Genomic DNA, 22,035 nt, shown 5'->3' with positions numbered 1-22,035 from the left:
TACGACGTCTCGTTAGTTAGTCGTCTACCTACGTCGACCGACCGACGACGAAGAAGTAGACGAGAGAGAGAGGAGGAGAGAGGAGGAGGGGGGGGGGGGGGGGCGCAGCGTACCGCCTCAGCGCATCCAACAAAAAAAAAAGAGAGACGCGTCGTTGACGCAGGAAAACAAAAAGCGGGGAACAAAACAACATAACATTTTCTCCAACATGCCCACTTTCAGCCCTACAACGGAAACGAGACTTCACGCAGCCCCTAGGCACGCAGCGCAGCAGTGCGCCGGCGCAGCCATCGGAGCACGGCCTCTCCCTCGAGCGCGGCCCGGCACCCGCGCGTCGCAGGTCGCCTCACAGCCGCCTCCATCATGCAGGTCGGCATGCCGTGCATGTCCCTCGCGGGGCCGCAGGCTCCCCACACCAGTCGGCAGCGGGGGCCGGTGTGACACATTCCAGCCACGCTGCAGCTCGCTCACACCCAGCGCCACGCACGACCCGGCCGCAGACGCCAGAGTGGCGATGCATCGCTCTGCCTTCCCCACGCCGTAGGCGCTTGACCCTGTCACCGCCAGAAGTGGCGCGGCGCTGGCAGGGATAGAGAGGGGCTGCCCGGCCTCCCCACACGGAGGGGGTGGAAGACTCTGGATGTCACGCTGAAGTGTGTCCCCTCCACATCATCAGGGGTCTCTCATGCAAGAAAGAACCACGTACAATAGACTGCTTGTGAGAGAAACCGAGGGTAGATGCCCCCACATAAACAGCATTTACTCAAGAGATTGCAGATATACAACTGGCACCAGCACTATCCGTGCTACGCCCAGAGACACGCAGGCACTCATGCACAGAGATGGGTAGGCATACAATAACTCAGCATTGAAGAGACCAGTGCCAATGTTCTCAACCGAGGAGTGCTTTACTTCATACGGGGGAATGAGAGAGTCTGCACGTCATAGTTTGAGACTCTGCGCCAGCAATGGAGACTTGCGTGCCACCTCGGCCACCTCCTGGAAGCCCTCGTGGTTCATGAAGACCGGCTGGCTGCTCAGCTTCATAAGACACTTGATGGTGTACAGGAGCGTCGTCTTCGGAGAGTCTGTTAGTGACGCGCCCCATTTGATATCGTGCGACAACTTTGCGACCAAGGAGTCAAGCTGGGGTGGAGTGAAGACGAACTCGGGTTTGCTCTCTACAAATCGCACAAGTAGATCCTTTGCGGTGTCATTGATCGAGGATTCGCGGTCGCCGCTGCCGTGAGAGCTGCAAGCCATAATGAGCATACTGACTACAGACTTTTCTGCCTCACAATATTCCACCAGATCCACGTTGTGGTGGCGAGCAGCCCGAAAGACGGCAGAGAGCGACTCAAACGCCAGCTTACGACACTCCAGTCCCCTGTCCACGCGGTGGGTGTACCCGCTCAGGTCAAACGTACCCTGCAGCTTAGCGTCCTCGCGGAGTTCTGTCAGCAAATTCGGGAAAATTGAGGTGCGTGTTGCCTCGCAAAGGAGCCAGTGTGGACTGTGCTGAAGCACCGTAGTCAGAAGTCGTAAGGCCATGGAGCGCAGCAGAAGTGATGGTTCCGTGCTCTCCTTTGTGTCTGTGGGGCGGTGTAGCTGAAGAAGCGCCCGCAAAACAGTCGGACGGTAGATCTCAACGTTTGCAGAGCGCTCCGCCAACGCACTTAGGAAGTAGCGCAGGGCCACCATGCACGTCACACGCGTATCCAGCGACGCCTCCGTCTCGAACAAGGCGTCAGCAATCATTAAGCTCCGCTCCGCGTCAAACAGGAATACGCTGAGAAGCCCGGTACACGCCCCGTACAGCTCCACGAGGTCTGCACCGACCGATGACTGAAGGAAAAGAAACAACAGGGGCTTGCTCACCGCGGCGTCGTGAAATACGGTACGGTGCCGCGAGAGGGCCAGCGTTGCAGCTTCTTTGATAGACTTCACATAGTAGTACCGGCCAGCAGTGCCGCCGTCCGCTGCCCTCTCACCGCACGGCATCAAGATGGACTCGGTGTTGCCAGGGTGCAGCATGCACAAAGAAAACGACCGCTCGCCGCAAGACCGCACTAGCTCGCCTTCCTTGCTCTGTACACTGTCGAGGACCAGCGCGGACCAGTCGGCACCCAGCCCGGTCGCCTGCCCAGCCTCACCCACACAGAGGAGGAGATGCGCCCTTTCCACAAGTTGGGGAGAAATAGTACGCAAAAAAGCGCTCACAGCGGACGCGGAGCCGGCACTCACGCAGCGTACGACCATGCAGATACATGGGATGTGCAATTGATTCGACACCAAAAACTGGCGCACACCGTCCTCGATGGTCAATCGTGACTCCGATTCATGCTCATACACGGTGCCCACGAGCTCTGTGAGGCTGTTTAGTGCTGGGTTCATCAGACTCCGGCTCCACAGCACTGCATCGGCCATCCGAGCAACGTGTTCCCACAATCCAACGAAGTAGGTCCCGTAAAACGGCACAGCCTTCTCTGTTCGGTGCTGAAAGAGTTGCGCAATAAGAAGCGCCAGCGAGCTCACCTCAGCCAGTTCACATGAAGAGAGCGATAAGGGGTGTCCCGGTGCGAACAGCGTCATCAAGTGCTGCAGAAACGGCGCCGCCAACGGTGGCGTATTGGGTGCTGTAAGGCGGCGCAGTAGTACGTCGACAGAGGCCGCCCGCACACTTGCTGACCCCGACTCAGCCAGCGCCGCCACTTTCTCCAGGACAGACGTCGGAACAGATGCTGACGACTCACTGCTGCTCGCCATGATGCTCAACGCGCGGAGAACAGGCAGTTTCACTTCATCGCAGTCCAGTGCACGCCACAAGGCGGCTGCGGGCTTCTCCAGCGTCGAAAGACCCTGGGCTGCAGCCCAGCTTGCGAGACTCTCCGCCGCTGCCGCACGGCATGCGGCAGGAAAGCTACGGTTCTCTAGCAAAGCGCCATAGTTGTTGCCCAGAACAGTCGATACGCATGCATCGCGGGTGGCCTTGTACACCTGCGCGAGTGTATCGCTGGCCTTTGTGATACAGGCCGCCATGGCACTCAAGTTGCCTCCGCACAAGCATAACGCCGAAAGCTCCTTCGCGAGGCTCACAGTCTCGCTACTCAAGGATTCTCCGTCCCCTCGTGCCTGGATGACACTTTCCACAATGCACCGGCATCCCTCCACGGCGGCCGCACTAGCTGCCACTGTGGAGAAGTGGGCACGGACCTGATTCAGCAGCAGCGGCACTGTGCTCTCACAAAACGAGGGTGCGTCTGCAAGGGATTCAAAGATGTCCACCAGAGCCTTTATAAGAGACATGGTTGCCTTGTCATCCTCGCCACCAATGAGGTTGCAGAGCCTGTGACAGCAGCTCGTGATCAACGCGACGCAGTCCGCGTCATGCACGTAGGAGCGACTGGCCACCGTGCGTACCAGCTTCACAGCCTCCAGTTGCACTGCTTGGACGTGGTCCTGCAGTGTAGTCGCCGCCACGCTCAGGGACTGCATGCCCAGCTCCTTGTCATCGTGCTGCGCCACCAGTGCTTGCAAGACGCGAATGGTCCACATGCGTAGCTTCCACGAAGAGTTTGAGGTCCCATTGTCGTTGATGTAGTACTCGTCGTAGTCGTCGTCGTACCCGACATCGTTTGCGTAGGCGTCCTCCTCTGTACCTGAAGCGTATGAATCGAAGGTGACCAAATCCTTGACAGCGGCAAAAGTGCCGCGCCACGATGAGGCCTTACCACTTGAGTGTATCTGCACGAGAGAGCAGACAACTTCGAGCAGCATCTCCGTGCTGTCGTCACCCTCATCATTCTGCTTCGTGACATGGGCCAGATGCTCGCAAGCGGAGTCAATCACCTGCTGCACCACCGGCATCGGAGGCGAGCGTAGTGCGCGCATCTCGACCTCGCATAACTGGAGATAGGCAACGTACTCCTCACTGGATGTCGCAGTCACCAGAAGCTTCAGCGACTCCGCCACCACGCTCTCTTGCGTTGCCGCCCTTACAAGCGCTAGCAAGGACTCAATCAGGGTCAGGCTTGCGTGCCGGATCGAATTGGTTTTCTGAAAGTCCCTTACTGCCCGCTTTATGAGGACATCGCGCTCGCCTAGCGCCTCCTTGTAGGCAGGCACAAGTGTGTTCACCGCTGTGTAAAGAATCTCGCGAGCTGTGTCCTGCAAGCCGTCTATCTCCAACTGCGTCGCACAGCCGACGCAGAGATGCCGAACCATATCAATTTGTTTTTGCCAAAAGGCGACGCTTCTGCGCGCCTCGCTGGCGAACTCAAGACAGCAGTTCTTGAAAGTCATCCCGCTGAGGTACTGCAGGTTGGTGTCATCGCTGTCATTCAAAATGCATCTCTCTGTGATGCTCGACAACAAGAACTGGAAAATTACGTCTCTCTGACTGCACTTCACCACCATCTCTGGAAGCACGTTGGCCGCCTCGTTCTGAACCTCCTCACACCGCTCCTCGGGAGAAAGGCAGAGAAGCACTTTATTGACCACATCGCTGGTGATGCCGTTCTCGTCCGCGCTCGGCAGGCAACGCCGAAGATCAAACAGGGCCATCAGCCGTAGGTCCTTATCGGCATGTTTGATGTCTCTCAAGAAACATTCAGTTGAAAAGGGTGCCATGTGGTTGATTTGAGGCGGAAAGGAAAGTGTCGGCAAAGAATTGCCGAAAAGGACTGCGTATTATTCACCCCGCGCTACCTGCTGCTGGGGTACCAGTCGATATGATGAGAGGGTGAAAACAGAGGGTGTCAGCCAAATATTTATCATGACGGAAAGAAACAATCGCACGTCCTGCCATGTCATATATTCGAGTATCTTCCGTCCTTTCTTTCCCCTCTATTTCGTAATGATGCCCTGTCGCTATAAGTGAGCTGCTGTTGAAAGTAAAAGATGAGAACAAAACAGGAAAACAACTGGAAGTAATGGGTGTAGTACGATGTCCTGCTCCCTCGTGCATAACTGTACAATTTCAAAGCACAAAAGACAGGTGCTGGTGTAACCGGCTTGGCCCTCTCTACGTTTCCCATCAACCAGACGGTTAACGCTTCTCATCGCTCGCACAGGCAGCTCACATTTGCTGTTTAAAGTACCATAGCAAACGCGCAGAGCGCAATGCAGAGTTCACTCAAGTGAAATTGCGCTTTACCTGCCCCGCCTTCTCTCCACCTTTCGCCGCTACTCTGCGTTGAAAAGGGGGAATAAAGCTCTCACTGTGACCTTCTTTTCTCCCGCGTCCACATTCAGCCCTGCAACGGGAGCGAGACCCCACGCAGCCCCCGACCTGCCACGGGCCCGTCGCGTGGTGCGCGGCAGCCCCTAGGCACGCAGCGCAGCAGTGCGCCGGCGCAGCCATCGGAGCACGGCCTCTCCCTCGAGCGCGGCCCGGCACCTGCGCGTCGCAGGTCGCCCCACAGCCGCCTCCATCATGCAGGTCGGCATGCCGTGCATGTCCCTCGCGGGGCCGCAGGCTCCCCACACCAGTTGGCAGCGGGGGCCGGTGCGACACATTCCAGCCACGCTGCAGCTCGCCCACACCCAGCGCCACGCACGACCCGGCCGCAGACGCCAGAGTGGCGATGCATCGCTCTGCCTTCCCCACGCCGTAGGCGCTGGCAGGGATAGAGAGGGGCTGCCCGGCCTCCCCACACGGAGGGGGTGGAAGACTCTGGATGTCACGCTGAAGTGTGTCCCCCTCCACATCATCAGGGGATCACTGTGATCTGTCCGCAAATTGTAGGAAATAAAAAGCAGAAAAACATCGTTTCCTCACACGCACACGTGCTCAAATTCGGTTTGATGTGTATAGGACGTTTTTTCATTTCTTCGGTTGTTTCCTCCCGTTTATGAGGAAAAACAGCGAGAAGAAATGTTGTTTTGGTGGCCTTTAGCTCTTCTGCTTGCGTACCTCGTCATCATAGTCAAAGGCGTAAAGAACGCGTTAAGCGAGCAGCACCCGTTCCTTGATAGGCAAAAGAAACGTTTGGCAGGCCACGGCGAGACCGCAGCGACAGTGTCGTTTTTTTCTTGCTGTTCGTATGCAAGTGGACGAAGAGAGTGGGTCGAATGTGTTATGCCTTCGGCAGGCTTCCAGGGAAGTGCTTTTTTCGTGTGCTGGTTGCCTGTTTATCGCTTATGGTTTTGAAGCCTGTACCTGTCCACGAGCATGGGAGGCGCCAGTAAAGCAGACTGCGATGAGGGAGCGTACTAAAGTTCTTGAAGGAAGCACGAGTTGGATGATACCACACATCATCACAAATAGGCGAAGAGTCACTTCTAGCGTGAAAAGAGCAACGCCGTTGTACGACCCTGGTGTGACAACGAAGATAAAAAAGGAAAGGAAACATTCAAAGAGAAAAGCAAAAGAGGAGCAAAGGAAAAGGAAAGCGACACCAAGAAGGAAACACGGTGCGTAGCCTTGACAAGGCAAGCAGAAAGCGTTAAGTCAGAATAGAACAAAAAAATGTTTGTGGTGAGAGTGCGAATTGCAACTCGTTGCGGCACAGAACGCGTGCGCTTACTTCTGACGAGCCTCAAGGACCTCAATCATCTGTTCAGCACACTTCGGAATGGGCGTGCCAGGACCAAAGATAAGCTTGACACCGGCGTCATAGAGATCCTGGTAGTCTTCAGGTGGAATCACACCACCCGCAGTGACGATAATATCGTCAGCACCAAGCTGTTTAAGCTCCTGGATGAGCTGCGGAATCAGTGTTCGATGACCTGCAGCCAGTGAGCTAGCGCCACATATGTGCACATCGTTTTCGACGGCATGTCGGGCAACCTCCTCGGGAGTCTGGAACAGCGGACCAATATCCACATCATAGCCCATGTCGGCAAGGCCAGTTGCCACCACTTTTGCACCACGGTCGTGTCCGTCCTGGCCTATTTTGGCCACCATAATACGCGGCCGACGGCCTTCCTTCACAGCAAAGGCGTCGATGCGCGCTTTGATAGCCGCGATGTGATTCTGATCCTCTTTACTACACCCTTTCACATAGGAGCTGGAGTACACGCCTTGCACTACCTGGCTCTTTGCAACGTAGCGGCCGTAGACCTCCTCCATAGCGGACGTAATCTCACCGAGCGTCGCACGTACCCGTGCAGCCTCAATGGCAACCTCGAGAATATTGATCTTCTCATCCTTGCAAGCCTCCGTCACCTTCTTGAGCATCTCCTGCACCTTGGCGTTGTTCCGAGTAGCCTTAATCTTCTCCAACACGGCAATCTGACCTGCGCGCACCTTCTTGTTATCAATGCGAAGCGTCTCAGGAACCTTATTATCTAAATTGATGTACTTGTTCACACCGACAATCGTCTCTGCGCCAGAATCGATGGCCGCCTGCCGCCGCGCAGCGCTCTCCTCCACCATTAGCTTTGGGAAACCCTCCTCAATGCACTTGGTCATCCCGCCCTTCGCTTCCACGTCATCAATGATTGCAGAAGCCCTTTTAACCATCTCCTGTGTCAGCGCCTCCATCATATACGAGCCACCCCATGGGTCGACAACGCTGCAAATGTGGGTTTCCTCCTGAATGATAATCTGCGTGTTACGCGCGGTACGAGAACTCTGCTTAGACGGGAGGGCCACTGCTTCATCGAAGGCATTCGTGTGTAAACTCTGCACACCGCCCATCACAGCAGCCATTGCCTCAATCGTCGTACGGATAATGTTGTTTTCCATGTCCTGCTCGGTCAGCGACCAGCCGGACGTTTGCGAGTGCGTTCGTAGAAGCAGGCTCTTAGAATTCTTTGGATTAAACATCTTCTTCACGTACGTTGCCCACAGCGTCCTGGCAGCGCGAAGTTTCGCAATTTCACAGTAGAAATCCATGCCAATGCCAAAAAAGAAAGAAAATCTCGGCGCCACATCATCCACCGCCAAGCCACGCTGCTGAGCACAGCGGATGTACTCGAGGCCGTCGGCAATAGTGAACGCCAGTTCCAAGGCACCGTTGCCCCCTGCCTCTTGGATGTGGTAGCCACTGATACTGATGCTATTGAACATCGGCTGACGCTTGCTCAGGTAGGCCATAATATCACCAAGGATACGCATTGAGGGAGTAGGAGGGAAAATGTACGTGTTACGCACCATGAACTCCTTCAAAATGTCGTTCTGGATGGTGCCACGCAGTTTTTCTTGCGAAACACCGCTCTCCTCGGCTGCTACCGCGAAAAAGGCCAGAACAGGAATCACAGCACCATTCATGGTCATAGAAACGCTCACCTTCTCCAGCGGAATATCCTTGAAGAGCAGCTTCATGTCCTCGACTGAATCGACCGCAACCCCAGCCATACCAACATCACCAGCCACACGTGAATGATCGGAGTCGTAGCCACGGTGTGTTGCCAGATCAAAGGCAACAGAGAGACCTTGTTGTCCGTTCTTGAGTGCAGCCTTGTAGAAATTGTTGGACTCTTCAGCAGTGGAGAAGCCAGCGTACTGCCGAATAGTCCACGGGCGGCCAGTATACATTGTCGAGTGCACACCACGTGTGTATGGGAAGAAACCTGGCATCGCTGGGTGGCTCTTGACATCATCACGGAGGTATATTGGCTTAATGTCAAATCCATTGGTAGAGTGGACTGTCAAGGTCGCAGGGTCACGGTTCTTCAACTCCTTCTTCGCAGCAGCAATCCACTCCGGTGGGTATGCTGCAGAAAGCAAGATAGAGCCACGGCGCATCATTTTTTTTCGCTTATGTACTACCTCTGCTGCTTAAGTAGCAGAACAAAATATATAGGATATGTAAGGCGTAGTTCAAAGGGAGAATCCTTCGTCTGCTAGATAGAGTACTATGAATCAGTTCTACGGGACCGAGTGCCGTAGCAACTCTTCAAGCTCAAAAATAAATGTACAAAAACATAAAGGGAAGAAAAAGATGAATGGATGCAGAGTTTCTCTATGACACCGAAGCACAGTAGTAATACAAAGCATCAAAAATGAAACATCCAATTAAACGGAAAAAGAACTCCAGCGCTTCATAAACACAAATCCACTAACAAAATAGAGGTTTGCATTCGATTATACATATTTCCCTTTCTGGGGCTGAGTCCCGGGTGGTACACTAATGAGTCAGTTAATCTGACATTTCTCTCTCCAAACCCTCTATCCATAGGCACGCGACTGAGAGAAGTAGTTTCTTTGGCTAAACACTTTCTCTATTACCATCATCTGATAAGTGGCCCAGTCCCGCAGTAGGGAAAAAGGGTAATTTTGACGTGCACAGCTGAGATAAAAGAGCAGGTTATCAACTACGATCAAACCTAACATGTAAGATAGGTTACTCCTCTTTATTTTCAAAGAGGTGCTAGTAATGCTAACATTCAAGAGGTAAACCTTTTTCTTGTTCAACGCCACATGCAACCACAAAAAAGTCAACGTATTTAGTCAATGAAATAAAATGAGAAAACAGCCCGAGGTGATGAAATCACCCCGGTTTCCACAGTTTCCTCCATTCTCCTGTTTTACACGCATTTCATTGTGCATCTCAGAATGCTACGCTGATTAAGGTTTGAAGAAGCGTAGAGAAGAACATACCAAAGGTACATGCGACACGTGAATTCGATAAAATGTGAAATACATTAGCGAAGATAATGAAGCCCATAAAACCCACAGGCCAAACTTTGCGCTGCAGTATAGCATGTGTTCCCCTTCCACGCACGTTAAGAGAAAACGCTACGCTATCCACAAAAAGTATTTCGTGCTTCCCTGGGCTCAGTGCCGCTTTCTTCACGATAGCACAGAACAATGCGGAAAAGAAGTTGTGTTGCACCAGAAAGGTAGCCCTTAGCACAGTAACTTTCCACACTTTAGCTTGATAGTTTTCAGAATAGCATGATATGATCTACTTGTTGCACAGAAAATAGCGTTCACTGTAAATATTCACAGTACGAGAAAAAAGAGCTAAACAGCAAGAAAAGCATAATACAGTCCTCTGTACAACTAAGAAACACTGCGACAACAACCATCATACTCAGTGCACAAATTACCCCAGAAAACAAAAAACCACCTACTAAACCTGCACGTATAAATCTCGCAATGAAAAAAAGCAAGAACACTGCAACTCACAAGTAGCTAGCAACACGTAATTCAAAAGGCACCTTAAGCTCCTCTCAAGTATGCTGAAAAACAGATGCCATTCCATTTTCCGCACACAAAAATGCCTTCAAGTCGTCCACATTCAGCCCTACAACGGGAGCGAGACCCCACGCAGCCCCCGGCCTGCCACGGGCCCGTCGCGTGGTGCGCGGCAGCCCCTAGGCACGCAGCGCAGCAGTGCGCCGGCGCAGCCATCGGAGCACGGCCTCTCCCTCGAGCGCGGCCCGGCACCCGCGCGTCGCAGGTCGCCCCACAGCCGCCTCCATGATGCAGGTCGGCATGCCGTGCATGTCCCTCGCGGGGCCGCAGGCTCCCCACACCAGTTGGCAGCGGGGGCCGGTGCGACACATTCCAGCCACGCTGCAGCTCGCCCACACCCAGCGCCACGCACGACCCGGCCGCAGACGCCAGAGTGGCGATGCATCGCTCTGCCTTTCCCACGCCGTAGACGCTTGACCCTGTCACCGCCAGAAGCGGCGCGGCGCTGGCAGGGATAGAGAGGGGCTGCCCGGCATCCCCACATGGAGGGGGCGGAGGGTTTCGGACGCCATGCCGGGGCGCATTCTTTCGTCAACGATGGCGGGTTAACGGGAAGTGACGGGTTGCAAAGAAAATAGAGGCAGCCAGGTGTTTGCGGTTTTGTTGTAAAGTGAAATATAGCTGGCAGACTAGAATGGCCAAGGCGCCTGCAAAGCTGAGAGAAAATCGGGTTCTGGGTTTTCTGTAGTCTTTGCGTTTTATTAAATGGGGGTAGTGTCGTAGGTTCAATTCGCAAGAAATGACGTTACTCAACAGGAGTCTCGTTATACTGAGGTGTCATGACCTCCATACGGCTAATTGTTAGTAAAGGAAGAGGAGTATGTGTGCAGTTTGTAATGTTTTTGGAGTCCTAGTTGAGCTCATAGTGAGAAGTGAAGCTTGCGTTTTCTTGACTCCCATGGATGTCTTTGCGGGGAGTGTTGTTCATCTCGATTCTAAGAAGGCCGTAATCCTTACCTCAGCTGTAGAAGTACTGCACACTCAACTCTTCAATGCGTGTGTTCTGTGTTTTCTCTCGAGGTGATTAATATATGTCTTTTCTGGTGCCGTCGAAGATTACACTTTTTGCGTTGTCCTTTTATGTATTCCGCTTTTTCATGTGGATAGCTTTATAGACTCTGTCGTGCTCTTAGAACTGTTTGGAAGAATACTCTTGATAAAGTTGCTTCGGATAGATTCTAATTGCCTTTGTGGATTACTATCACCAATGCAGCTTTTTGTGAACTTAGGAACGAAAAGGTAGCGTTTTCCTGGCTTCTTTGCCTTGATTAAGTGATGACGGTTCTATGACTGCCGATGCAAATGCTTGTTTTTTACCTTCTCACGCTGTGGCTGACGCTTTGATGAACATGCAAAGGATGAGCTGGTTGGCTGCTACCACTTTCGACAGGTCTTGTAATTCATACAAGAGGAAGGTGTGGGCTGTTAAGCTCTTTTAAACACCACTTGGGGGTATGAAGAGGTTAGGATTAAGAGCTGTATGTGCTACTTTTGTGGGTGTTATCTTTTTGCTCTGGCTGTGATCATACTTTCAGTATTTTTATTTCTCAATGTGTCTGTTCTTGAAGCATTGCTCCTCGAACCATAGTCTCTTGAGGTATACCGAGTGAAGTAGTGCGCTTATGTATTCACTGTGATCTCTGCTGCCTTTGGTCATGTGTTTTGGTAGTATTCGTCCTGCGCTATGTTTGCCTGTGACTGATTGACGAAAAGTATGATATGCATATTTTTGTCGGCTTCTCACCCTAGAGTTTGTACCGTTCAATGTTGCTGTCGTTCTGATGTCGTTTCCCAGAGGTTGCTCTACGGAGGAATAAGGCACCGCTCATGACACTGCGTAGTAAAGGCATTATGGTTGCAGTATGGTTCATCTGGTGCACCTTTTGTGTACTTCCTCCAACGTTTCCTGTATCCCCTCATCTTCGTTTCTCTGTCTTGCACCCTCCTTCTGCCTTACGTTCCCTTTGCCGCCCCTTAATTGAAATGTTGGTGTCCGTTATCGGATTGGTCCATTCATGAACGCACACTTTTTCGGTTGTTTGTGTTGCTCAGAACTTAGCGAACTTGTCGATTGCTCTACCGTTTTTTTTCTTTTCACATAAAGAAAAAGAAGAAAGTCTCAGAAAACCAAAGCCCAAAGAACAGACACAATGCAGCGTTCACTTATTCGTCGTCTAGGTAATCGCTCAGCGTTCCCCCTAGTGGTTACTGTGGTTCGAACCTCGCAGGTGCAACCTGCTGTTCATGTCCGGTCAGGATTTTCTGCCCGTGTTGTTCCCTCCTTCATGTGCCCACTACGAACGTACTCGGGTGGCCATCATGAGGAACAGAGTTCTCGCAGCGGTCAGTACCTGCTAGACAAGAACGATGTCCTCACCCGTGTCTTGGAGGTAGTGAAGAACTTTGAGAAGGTGGATGCCTCCAAGGTTACCCCTGAGAGTCACTTTGTGAACGATCTGGGCTTGAACTCTCTCGATGTAGTCGAGGTTGTGTTTGCCATCGAACAAGAATTCATCCTAGACATCCCAGATCACGATGCGGAGAAGATCCAGTCCATTCCAGACGCCGTCGAATACATCGCACAAAACCCTATGGCCAAGTAAGTGGTGAAGGAGTTTTTTTTTCTCGTGGTAAACCAACTCTACTTTCTGTTGATCAATCAGGAGTGCATTTATCGAGGGAAAGCTGTACTTAACATCCTGACACGAATGGAGAATAGTACATAAGGTATGTATCTTGAAGTCAGTGCATGATTGTTTTCCTTAGGAGTTTTTAGTCGAAAGAGATCCTGGTTGCATCACCATTAGCGTAGACTGAGTGAAGTAAGCAGAGGTGCAGAGTGTGCGTGAAGTCATTTACCACCCTGCTCTTTAGCGTTGGTGTAAATGCACTCAGCTGTTATGCGTCGTCCTTTTTTTCATATTGTCCAAGATGGACACCGAGAGGACGATAATCAGCGCTTATTTTTGACCTGACGCTTTTTTCTTTTGTGTGTGTCCTCATCTGGATCACGAGGCGCTTTTTTTTTTGCGCAATTTCTTCTTCTACTGGCTCTCTGGTGAGCAATAATACCACTACCTCTGTGTTGAAGCATGCTAGATAGCTTGTAGCCTCGGTGAGAGTTAAACTCTTCATACAAAAAAAAAGCATAAGTAAAACCATCATGTGGTTTTCATTTAGAGCCGCAAAGCAACAGCAAGACTTCGCGTCTTGTTTGCTTTTGAGAAAGGGCAATGAAACGCTGAGTGTTGCTGGGAACATATTTGTGCCTTTGCGGAAAGAGCGCACATAATGTGCTTCGCTCCTCAAGCGTAGCTCTCCTACATATTGTATACATTCCTTCCCGCTTTACTATCTAATCTATTCTCTTTCTTTCTCTTACTTAACAACTCAGTGCTCTCGCGCTATTGTCTTTTTCTCCTTGGAAGAGTAACACGAAGAACCTCTGCTTGGATAGCGTTCTTTAAAGCACCACCTCCATGCAACAGAGAGCGAGAGCTACCGAGAGGTCTTTACCGACACGTGATGTTCGGAAAGTCGTGTCTCAATCACTATCGGATTCGAGTGATGAAAGTGCTCTTCCGATGCATGTTGTGTCTGGCGGTGCTTCTCGGCGTGTGGGGCGAGTTAGTGATGATGACTACAAGGCGTCGTCATATGAGGAAACAGATACGTCGGATGACTGGTTTTCTGACAACAGCGAGGATTACGTTCCGTTGGCGTTTGACTACATCAACAGCAACCCAAGGCGTCATGCTGGCGCGCCAGCTTACTCCAAGGTTCCATCTGGCCTGGAGGAGGTCGGGGAGCACGAGAGCATTTCTTTCTCCGATATACCGCTTGAAGTCTATGTTGAGCGTGGCCGAACACACCGGCACTGTGGTCCTGGGTCCAAGGATTCAAACCACGCTGAAGTGACATCTTTGAGTAGCAACGACGAATATGAGGATGACATTTCCTCGACGACTTCCGATGCCCTTTCGGTCGGGTTTGAGAGACGAAAGAGGTTTCACAATGTCGGGAAAATAAAACCACGCACGCACGAGGCGTCGGATGCGGAATCGTCCGTCTTCCTTTCCGATGAAGAGGAGGCCCCGTTAAACGCCCAGCTCATTCACACCTTGATTAAGCGCTTGCGCAACCCGTCGGATGAGGTTTTATTGGAGGCCTTCGACTTCGTGGACTTTAGTGATGAGAACTTCAAAGAGGAACTTGAGCCACTCAAGCAGATCAGGGAGTTGCTGGAGAAGAAGGCGAGCAGTCCCATTGCAACTGCCACGAAGTGTGACCGTGAGGTTAAGAAGGCTGTTCAGTCTCTTCCGCCGGAAAAGGCTATCGCCGCTAAATTGAAGGCTATCAAGAGTCGTCAAATTAGATCTTCACAGTCGCAGAGTCGGTTATACACCGGTGGAGAAACAGAAATGGAGAAGGCGGAGGCAATTTCAGACCTCGTGCGACGCCTGAAGGAACCGAATACGCAAGTGCCACTGCATGTCCTTGATGAGGTAAATCGGAACAGTCAGAGTTTCGACATCGTGCACGCCTTGCAAACGCCGATCCATGCGTACATGGAGGCAAAAGAAGTTCTGCAACAGACACTGGGTGAGAATGTGATGAGTACTCAATCGACGTTGGATGACCAAATCAAGACGACTATTATGTCTCTGCCATCCGAAGAGGCTGTCGCAGCGGCGAAGCGCACAGTGAAGAGCTACACCATGCCGAGCAGCTCATCCAACGGTGATGCCATTCGCCATTTGGTAGCACGCCTGAAGGAATCAGACCAGTCTGTTGAGCAGTGTGAGTTTGAAAAGCTGGACTGGAATGACCGCAACTTCAGCCGGGAGCTGGAGCCACTGCAGCAGATTCGTACGTGCATGGAGGCGAAGGAGGCTCTGCAACAGACGTCGAGCGAGAATGTGATGGCTATTCAATCGGCGTTGGAGGATCAAATCAAGACGGCTATCATGTCGCTGCCACCTGAAAAAGTGACTGCTGTGAAAACGCAGATTCTGAAGATGCGTGAAAGGGCTCTCGCAAAAGCACAAGGTCCACAGGCGGTGAAGGTCGGGAAACTCTCTGCTTCGGCTGGGACAATGAAGAGACTGGAGGATAGCGTTATCATGTCCAATCCCAAGAAAAAGTGGAAGACAAAGGAGGGCAAACTGTCGGCCTCGAGCTGCCAGGTCAAGCAAGTGGACTTGGGGATAATTTCGTCGCAGCAGCCGGCATACGCAGCAAAGGAGAGTACCGCCCTGTTGGCCCCTGCGAAGAAAACGCGTCGCACCCGCAGGAGATGCGACCGCAGCGTTTCAATCTCAAACGTGCAAGACGATACTCCTCCCGGCGAGATAGTTGAGAATGATCAGGAGCTCCCAGAGAGCGGCGAATCGCCACTTTTGGAGGCTGGCACAACGCAACGACGCCTTTCGCACGTGCCGTCTCGTCCTGCTGGGATGAAGAAGCGTGAGCGGCGCCCTCGAAACTGCCGGCAGGGAAGCAACATCTCATTTGGGAGCGTTCCTATGGAGGAGCCTGGGGTGATTCAAGAGGAAGAGGACAAGTTGGTGGGGATCAAGCGCAAAACCAGGCGCCGCCGCGCACCTCACAAACTTGGCCGCAGCCTCTCTATGACTAGCCTCCCCGACTTGGAAGCTGGCGAGGTGTTTGAGGAGCCGACGCTGCCGGCTGGCAAGTCAGCGACGCCATCGAACACGAGAAACGTTACACCAGCCCCTCTGGCGATTGACACAAAAGCAAAGCCGCGACGGCTGCGTCCCGATCCCCACGGCGGCAGCACCCAGTTTGGCCAACCCCCAAGCCAGGTGGACGGTGATCTGAAGGATGACAAGACGGCTCCTCAGGGTAAGGCACACTCTGTCTCGCAGAGGAAGAAACGCCGTGCGAGGGTGAACCATAACAGCCGGTCGTGCAGTTTCCTGGAGGTGGTTGTGGAGGAGGCACGTGAGGTTCAGGATGGGAACTTCACTGAGCTAAAGGGTGCCGAGCCGCAGCACGAAACGTTACCACCTAAGAGGTCGAAAAGGCTCCTGCGTCGGTGTAGGCCTGGTGGCAGAGGCAACGGTCGTGCTCTGGACTACAGCGAACCAGAGATAGGAGAGGCTGACCAGCTGGGCGATGCTCAGTATTTCAACGCTGTACCAGTGAAGGGTCGGTGGGCGAACGTGCATCGCACACGCAGCACACACACTTCCATGATCGTCGAGCTGGAAAGCGGCGAGATCGTGGAGCGGCCAGATGAAACACAGATCCTGTACGCCTCCTCAGGTGGAGGCACCCCTCCCCCTGATGAGGCGAATGCCAGGCGTGTCAATGGTCGAGTCATTCCAGCCAAGGCCCAGAAGCTGTCGGACAGGACGTGTGGCCTCGCGTCTACCGCACGGAGGCGCCGGCAGCGACTTCACATGAGCAAGGAGTTGAGTGTCTCGGCCATTCCGGAGGACCTGGCAGGTGAGATCGTTGAGAAAGTACCGGACTTGCTCGCCGCAACAGCTCCTGTAAGCGGTTCTTTCTCGAATGGACGTCTGCCAAAGGCATTCGAGGGACCAGCAAGGCTGTTGCCTCTGTTGAATGGCACTGAGCGAGGTCCCTTGCGCTACGCCGACCCTCCTATCTCCTCTCTGAGGTTGTCTAAGAAGAGTCGTAGTGGAGTTATGATGCCAAGGGTGGACGTTTCTTTTATTCTAGAGACGATGTCCAACACACCACCGCCTCCGTTCAACACTCTCCGTCGATCAGCGGAGGCAGCTTCCCGTGGTGCCATGGTGGCCGCCAAGGCACCTGGCGGGGCTCAGTGAATGCCCTCAGTACGGGCACCAACGTAGAGGGAGGGGCGGCGTGACGTACAAAGAGGCCGCGTACTGACAGTTGTCGGTCCATTCCAGCTAGAGGAGTACGATTCCATTTCCGCGGGAATGCATTTGACCCTTACTACGTGTTGAACCAACGACTCTATCTTGCTCTTCATCTCTGCCTTCTGTGTCTATATCGAAACATCACGTGCTATCGGGAGCACACATGTTTTGCGCGCTCATGTCAGCGATGTTTGTGTGTTTCTTGACAATTTGGTGCGGTAACCCTCTTCTTTGAGACGGTCACACACGCCGAAGAAAAGTCAAGACGGCTCTGCAGCTTCAGGCTGGTGAGATCATCTTGTCTTTTTCCACGGTGTTCTGATTCAAACCAGACTTGAGTGGTGCTGTGCGTGTCCAACGGTGGCTGATTGTCATGTGTGTACGTGTGTGTGTGTGTGTAAGTGTGCTCATTTCTTTTTTTGGATGTTCATGTGCCTTTCATCTCTTTTCCCCTCGTCGTTACTTTTTCTTTCTGTGTCTCCTCATGTGCATCTATATCTTCTGACGGTGCATGCCGGTATGGCGCTGTGTGTGCAAATGTGAGTGCGTGTGCTTGTGTGTGTGTTCGAGAAAGGGCGAGAGTTCCCTAATACCCACAAGTCATGAAGTCGACCCTACTAGAAGTGGCGATGCCCTCCCTCCGCTAGTAAACTTATCTACGAAGGGGCCATTTTTTCACGCAAATAAAGCAAAAGGGAGAAAAAAGTGACCTTTATGCCTGGACCGCACGTACCTCGTCGTGAGACGTTTTCCCAAGGTTTCTTGATTACTGTTCCCCTTTACCTTTTTTTTCCCGTTTGCACTTTCGCTTTTCCATTATTCAGCTCTCTCTCTCTCTGCGCTTGTATGAGTGTGACTTTGTGTGTGTGTGTGTGTGGTGCTCTGTCTCCCCTTTTTTGTCACCTCGTACCATCTCCGCTCCTTCATGTGCTTTTTTTTCTCCTCTTCTTTCGATACGCCTCTCTTGATGGTCACTTTTTGGTTGCTGTGGTGGGCAAGTGGGCTCTGTTTGTTCATTTTCTTCCAGGATGTAGGCGCGCAAGCCACGAGGGATTAAGGGCGACACTGGTCACGTTGCTTTTAGGTCGAGTGACGAAAGGGGATGTACTCGAATGTCTCTTTACTGCGTGAAGGCCGCGACCGAGATGTATAACAATCCTGTGCTCATTCCCTTTTCTCTTATTGCTGTTCGCTGCCTTTTTTTTTCGTTTCATTCGCATAGTGACTTGGATGTCAGACTCGCTACATGTCCTCTTCTCTCCCCTTCCTCTGCTTCTGACGTTTTCTCGATTTCCCCTCCCCACTGAGGTGAGGAGGGGTTGGAAACAAGAGAGAGGTCGACTTGTGATTTGTGAACGTGTGGAGAAGAAAGGTTGTATGTGTATGTGTCTGCAGAGGACGCCAGAAAGAAGCGCAGACGGCGGTAAAGCATCAGCAGCGAGGGCGATGTCGTTGACAGCTGGAGGTTGGATAGTCGTGCTTGCGCGCATACCACTTCTGGACACTAGCCTTGTGCTTGTATGACTTTGTGTGCACTCAGCTTGTCCAGTGTCGCACTTCTTTCTCAAACACTGGCACGGCACTAGTTGCCAGCGCCACATTTCTTGTTTTCTCCCTCTTTTCTCTCCCCCTCCCATGCTTCATTGTGAGATCATCGTTTTCTTCTTTTCTCAATCTTCTTATTCCCCTTTTAATCGGTGCTGTTGCGCGTGATCTCCTGTGCTACCTCGTTCGTCAGTAGCGCGGTACTATAGCACTCTGCGTACGAGCATGCGTGCATGCACCGGTTCTCGTCCACTCGTTTTCGTGTACTTTTGATTTCCTTGGCCTATGTTGCAGTAACAGCGAATGCGTGCGCATGCACCCTCTATCAAACTCATCAAACACACCCAAGCGGAGAAAACATGATACGTCTTCCGTGTAGTGAGGCAGCTTCACCCTACCCTAGGGGAGCGGCGTGCCTTTTGCTAACGTAAACAATCCATTCAGTGTGCGGGCATCTCACTGAGGAGCTCTTGACGAGCACTCGTTCTGGGATCAACTGGGTCTCCGTAACGCCTTCCCCGCGCACACCCACAAGAAAAAGCTCTGCTGTTGCCTCTTCACCGACATTGTTCTTCTTCTCTCCACCGATTTTACCTTTCGCTGGTGCTTCTCATATAGAAACTGCACTTGCATTCTAAAGGCATCTCATGTGGCGACTACACATCCCCACTTCACTCTCGGAAGGTCCCACCGATAGTGGTGTTTCGATTCTCGTTGGGCAGCGCTCGTATGTCTCCTTTGCAAATGAGACCCCTTGCACTGTGTGCGCGCTAGCTGGCTACGTGCAATGCGACGACCCCAGTGTGCTCGAAGAGCAGATAGAATGTCTGGAGCACGTGCTCCCGTTTGGTATCGAGGTCTTGGGCTTTGCAGGCGACACGGTTACCTTGACATCGCTCGCAGCCCAGATGCCTGACCTGAAGAGGAAAGAGCTCATCGAGGTTGTCGTGCATAGTGGAGAAGGGCACCGCCGGCTCGCTTACCGCATGTTTGGTGCGTCTGCAAAAAAAGTGGAGGTTGTTGAAGACGAAATCGCCTTTGTTGAGGTTCGATGCGCCTTGCACACCTACGACAGCCCCTCACCTTTACTAGTCTCCTGCTCCAATGCACTTCCGCAAGTAGTGGACGGGGAGGGCTATGCTCCGTTGATGGAGCGTGCTCCCGCGCCTTCAAGCAAAATGGAGTTAATCCAGACGGGTGCAGTGTCAAGCACTCTTCGCTTTCACGTCGTTATGGTCCCCTCGCTCCTGAGCGCTAGAGGACTTTATGAGACTCTCTTCCGCCAGCTGAAGGCGGCTTCAACAGCCGGGACCACGCGCCTCATCGAACTCAACGCTCACAACGCTCACCTGTCCTACTGCTGCCGTCTCAAGTGCAGAGCTGACGCACTCGCCAGCAGAGGCGCCATTACAGAGGAAGAGTGGGCGGTGGTGTTGGAAATGATAGAGGATGCCACTGGACAAAGAGTTTCACGCGGTGATGTGCGCGGTGCGAAGCCACTTCACCACTCTGGCGAGAAGAGCAAAGCACCTGAGGCGAAGACAGCGAATAATTTGCCTGCTCAGTTGCCTCTCTGTTTTCTCAGTCTGCTCGTTGTACTCCTGGCTGTTGCTCTGCTTTCGCGATGAGGCATGACAGCGGTGCTTTCTTTTTGAGGTAGCTCGTACCTTCTGTGCTATGCATGGTAGCGCCCACCGGTCACATAGGCCCCTAGAAGAATGACGCCAAAGCGCAGCCAAAGGACAAAGCAGTCATCCCTCCTTCGCATGGGGTGCCAAAACAGCGCCAACTGTCACGTCTATCGCTGCCACTGTTTTGGTTGTGCCTGTGGTGCCACTGCCGTCGTCACCATTCCACGCTTGCTGGAAAGCAGAAAGGTCAGAGCTGGATGCACTCCTCCCCCTCTCCCCTTCCATGGCAGACTTCTGAACTCCCCCCTGTGACAAATTCCAGCCCCCCCGCCTTTCTCTGCATAATCCTTCGTATTCGAATGCATCCCATTGCCGTACGGCGTTCTCTTCTCTTGCGCCCTCTTCTCACTTCATAATTGTGCACAGAGCCACTCACTGCTTGCGAGCACTGCGCATCTCATAGGGAACCACAACGACAAGCAGGAGGATATTGCGTTCTTGAAGCATATCAGTAACCCTGGTTGAAGGGCAAACAGACAGCATCTTTGGCTGCCTGTTTCCGAGAAACCAAAAGCTATTGAGCCCGTTCCTCTTCCTCGACACGCAGTAAGCACAACTGCTGCCGAGTGTCTTGTAACAGTTTTAGGCAATGGGAATCTTAGGCTTATCCAAGCTCCTCTATGACAAGTCTCCGAATGCCATCCGGGAGCGAGAGCTGAAGAGCTTCTTCGGGCGCCGCATCGCCATCGACGCCTCCATGAGCATTTACCAGTTCATCATTGCCATGAAGGGATTTCAGGACGGGCAGGGGATGGAACTTACAAATGAGCAGGGTGATGTGACGTCACACCTCAATGGGCTCTTTGCCAGAACACTCCGCATGATCGATGAGGGAATCAAGCCCATCTACGTCTTTGATGGCAAGCCTCCGAAATTGAAGGCGGACGAGCTGGAGACGCGCCGTCAGAAGGCTGCCGAGGCAGAGAGGGAGTTTGAGAAAGCAAAAGATGCTGGTGACGACGAAATGATGGAGAAGATGAGTAAGCGGACGGTGCGCGTGAGTCGAGAGCAGATTGAAGAGAGCAAGAAGCTTCTTCAACTCATGGGTGTACCTGTGATCCAAGCGCCGTCCGAAGCGGAGGCGCAGTGCGCCGAACTGGTGAAGAAGGGCAAGGCTTGGGCGGTGGGCACGGAGGATATGGACGCTTTGACGTTTGGTTCTACAGTCATGCTCCGCCACTTGAACATTAGCGACGCCAAGAAGCGACCCATTGCGGAAATTCACCTCGACGAGGTGCTGCAGGCAACGGGTCTGTCCATGGACCAGTTCGTCGATCTTTGCATTCTTCTTGGGTGCGACTACGTTCCTAAAGTTCCCGGGATCGGGCCGCAGAGGGCGTGGGAGGGCATTCAACGCTATGGCAACATCGAGTCGTTTCTGGAGTCTCTTGACGCTGCCAAGCACATCGTGCCTCCCGACTTTTGCTACCGGGAGGCCCGCGCCTTTTTCCTGAATCCGGAGGTCACTCGCGCGGAGGAGATTGACATTCGATTCTCAGAGCCAGACGAGGCTGGGCTGATTCAGTTTCTCGTGAAGGAGAAGCTCTTCAACCCCGATCGCGTCAACAAGGGTATTGCGCGGCTGAGGGCTGCCCTCACCAAGAAAACGCAGGGACGACTGGACAATTTCTTCACCATCGTCAAGGCGCCACCGCAGGCAGCTGCCCCCCGTGCACCGCTCGCTGGTAGAAAGAGGTCTCACGATGGAAAATGTGTGCACGTCTCCGGAACCCTGCAGAAAGCGACGGGCGGCCACAAAAAGGCTGTGAGGAAGTAG

General features: G+C 52.8%; 6 protein-coding genes across 6 annotated transcripts, besides 3 other annotated features; 4 read left to right on the top strand and 2 right to left on the bottom strand.

The window, feature by feature from the left end:
* Positions 1-247: 247 nt before the first annotated feature.
* Positions 248-678: a repeat region.
* A 264-nt stretch (positions 679-942) lies between these two features.
* LPMP_270300 (hypothetical protein) lies at positions 943-4,629 on the bottom strand (the record flags this gene model as incomplete). Its single annotated transcript, XM_010701816.1, has 1 exon — positions 943-4,629. The coding sequence occupies one exon, from the start codon at positions 4,627-4,629 to the stop codon at positions 943-945; it is 3,687 nt and encodes a 1,228-aa protein (XP_010700118.1).
* A 611-nt stretch (positions 4,630-5,240) lies between these two features.
* Positions 5,241-5,717: a repeat region.
* An 806-nt stretch (positions 5,718-6,523) lies between these two features.
* LPMP_270290 (methylmalonyl-coenzyme a mutase, putative) lies at positions 6,524-8,695 on the bottom strand (the record flags this gene model as incomplete). The annotated part of the gene is made up of 1 exon (XM_010701815.1): positions 6,524-8,695. The coding sequence occupies one exon, from the start codon at positions 8,693-8,695 to the stop codon at positions 6,524-6,526; it is 2,172 nt and encodes a 723-aa protein (XP_010700117.1).
* A 1,479-nt stretch (positions 8,696-10,174) lies between these two features.
* Positions 10,175-10,681: a repeat region.
* A 1,616-nt stretch (positions 10,682-12,297) lies between these two features.
* ACP (acyl carrier protein, putative) lies at positions 12,298-12,750 on the top strand (the record flags this gene model as incomplete). The annotated part of the gene is made up of 1 exon (XM_010701814.1): positions 12,298-12,750. The coding sequence occupies one exon, from the start codon at positions 12,298-12,300 to the stop codon at positions 12,748-12,750; it is 453 nt and encodes a 150-aa protein (XP_010700116.1).
* A 981-nt stretch (positions 12,751-13,731) lies between these two features.
* Positions 13,732-16,965, top strand: LPMP_270270 (hypothetical protein; the record flags this gene model as incomplete). The annotated part of the gene is made up of 1 exon (XM_010701813.1): positions 13,732-16,965. The coding sequence occupies one exon, from the start codon at positions 13,732-13,734 to the stop codon at positions 16,963-16,965; it is 3,234 nt and encodes a 1,077-aa protein (XP_010700115.1).
* A 2,249-nt stretch (positions 16,966-19,214) lies between these two features.
* LPMP_270260 (hypothetical protein) lies at positions 19,215-20,195 on the top strand (the record flags this gene model as incomplete). Its single annotated transcript, XM_010701812.1, has 1 exon — positions 19,215-20,195. The coding sequence occupies one exon, from the start codon at positions 19,215-19,217 to the stop codon at positions 20,193-20,195; it is 981 nt and encodes a 326-aa protein (XP_010700114.1).
* A 652-nt stretch (positions 20,196-20,847) lies between these two features.
* On the top strand, positions 20,848-22,035 carry LPMP_270250 (flap endonuclease-1 (FEN-1), putative; the record flags this gene model as incomplete). Its single annotated transcript, XM_010701811.1, has 1 exon — positions 20,848-22,035. One exon carries the CDS (start codon positions 20,848-20,850, stop codon positions 22,033-22,035), a length of 1,188 nt encoding a protein of 395 aa, XP_010700113.1.

The sequence above is a fragment of the Leishmania panamensis genome (genome assembly GCF_000755165.1).
Source record: "Leishmania panamensis strain MHOM/PA/94/PSC-1 chromosome 27 sequence".
In the NCBI taxonomy this organism is placed as follows: Eukaryota; Euglenozoa; class Kinetoplastea; order Trypanosomatida; family Trypanosomatidae; genus Leishmania; species Leishmania panamensis.
Note: the sequence above shows the minus strand (reverse complement) of the source record. Positions and strands in the feature narration are given on the sequence as shown.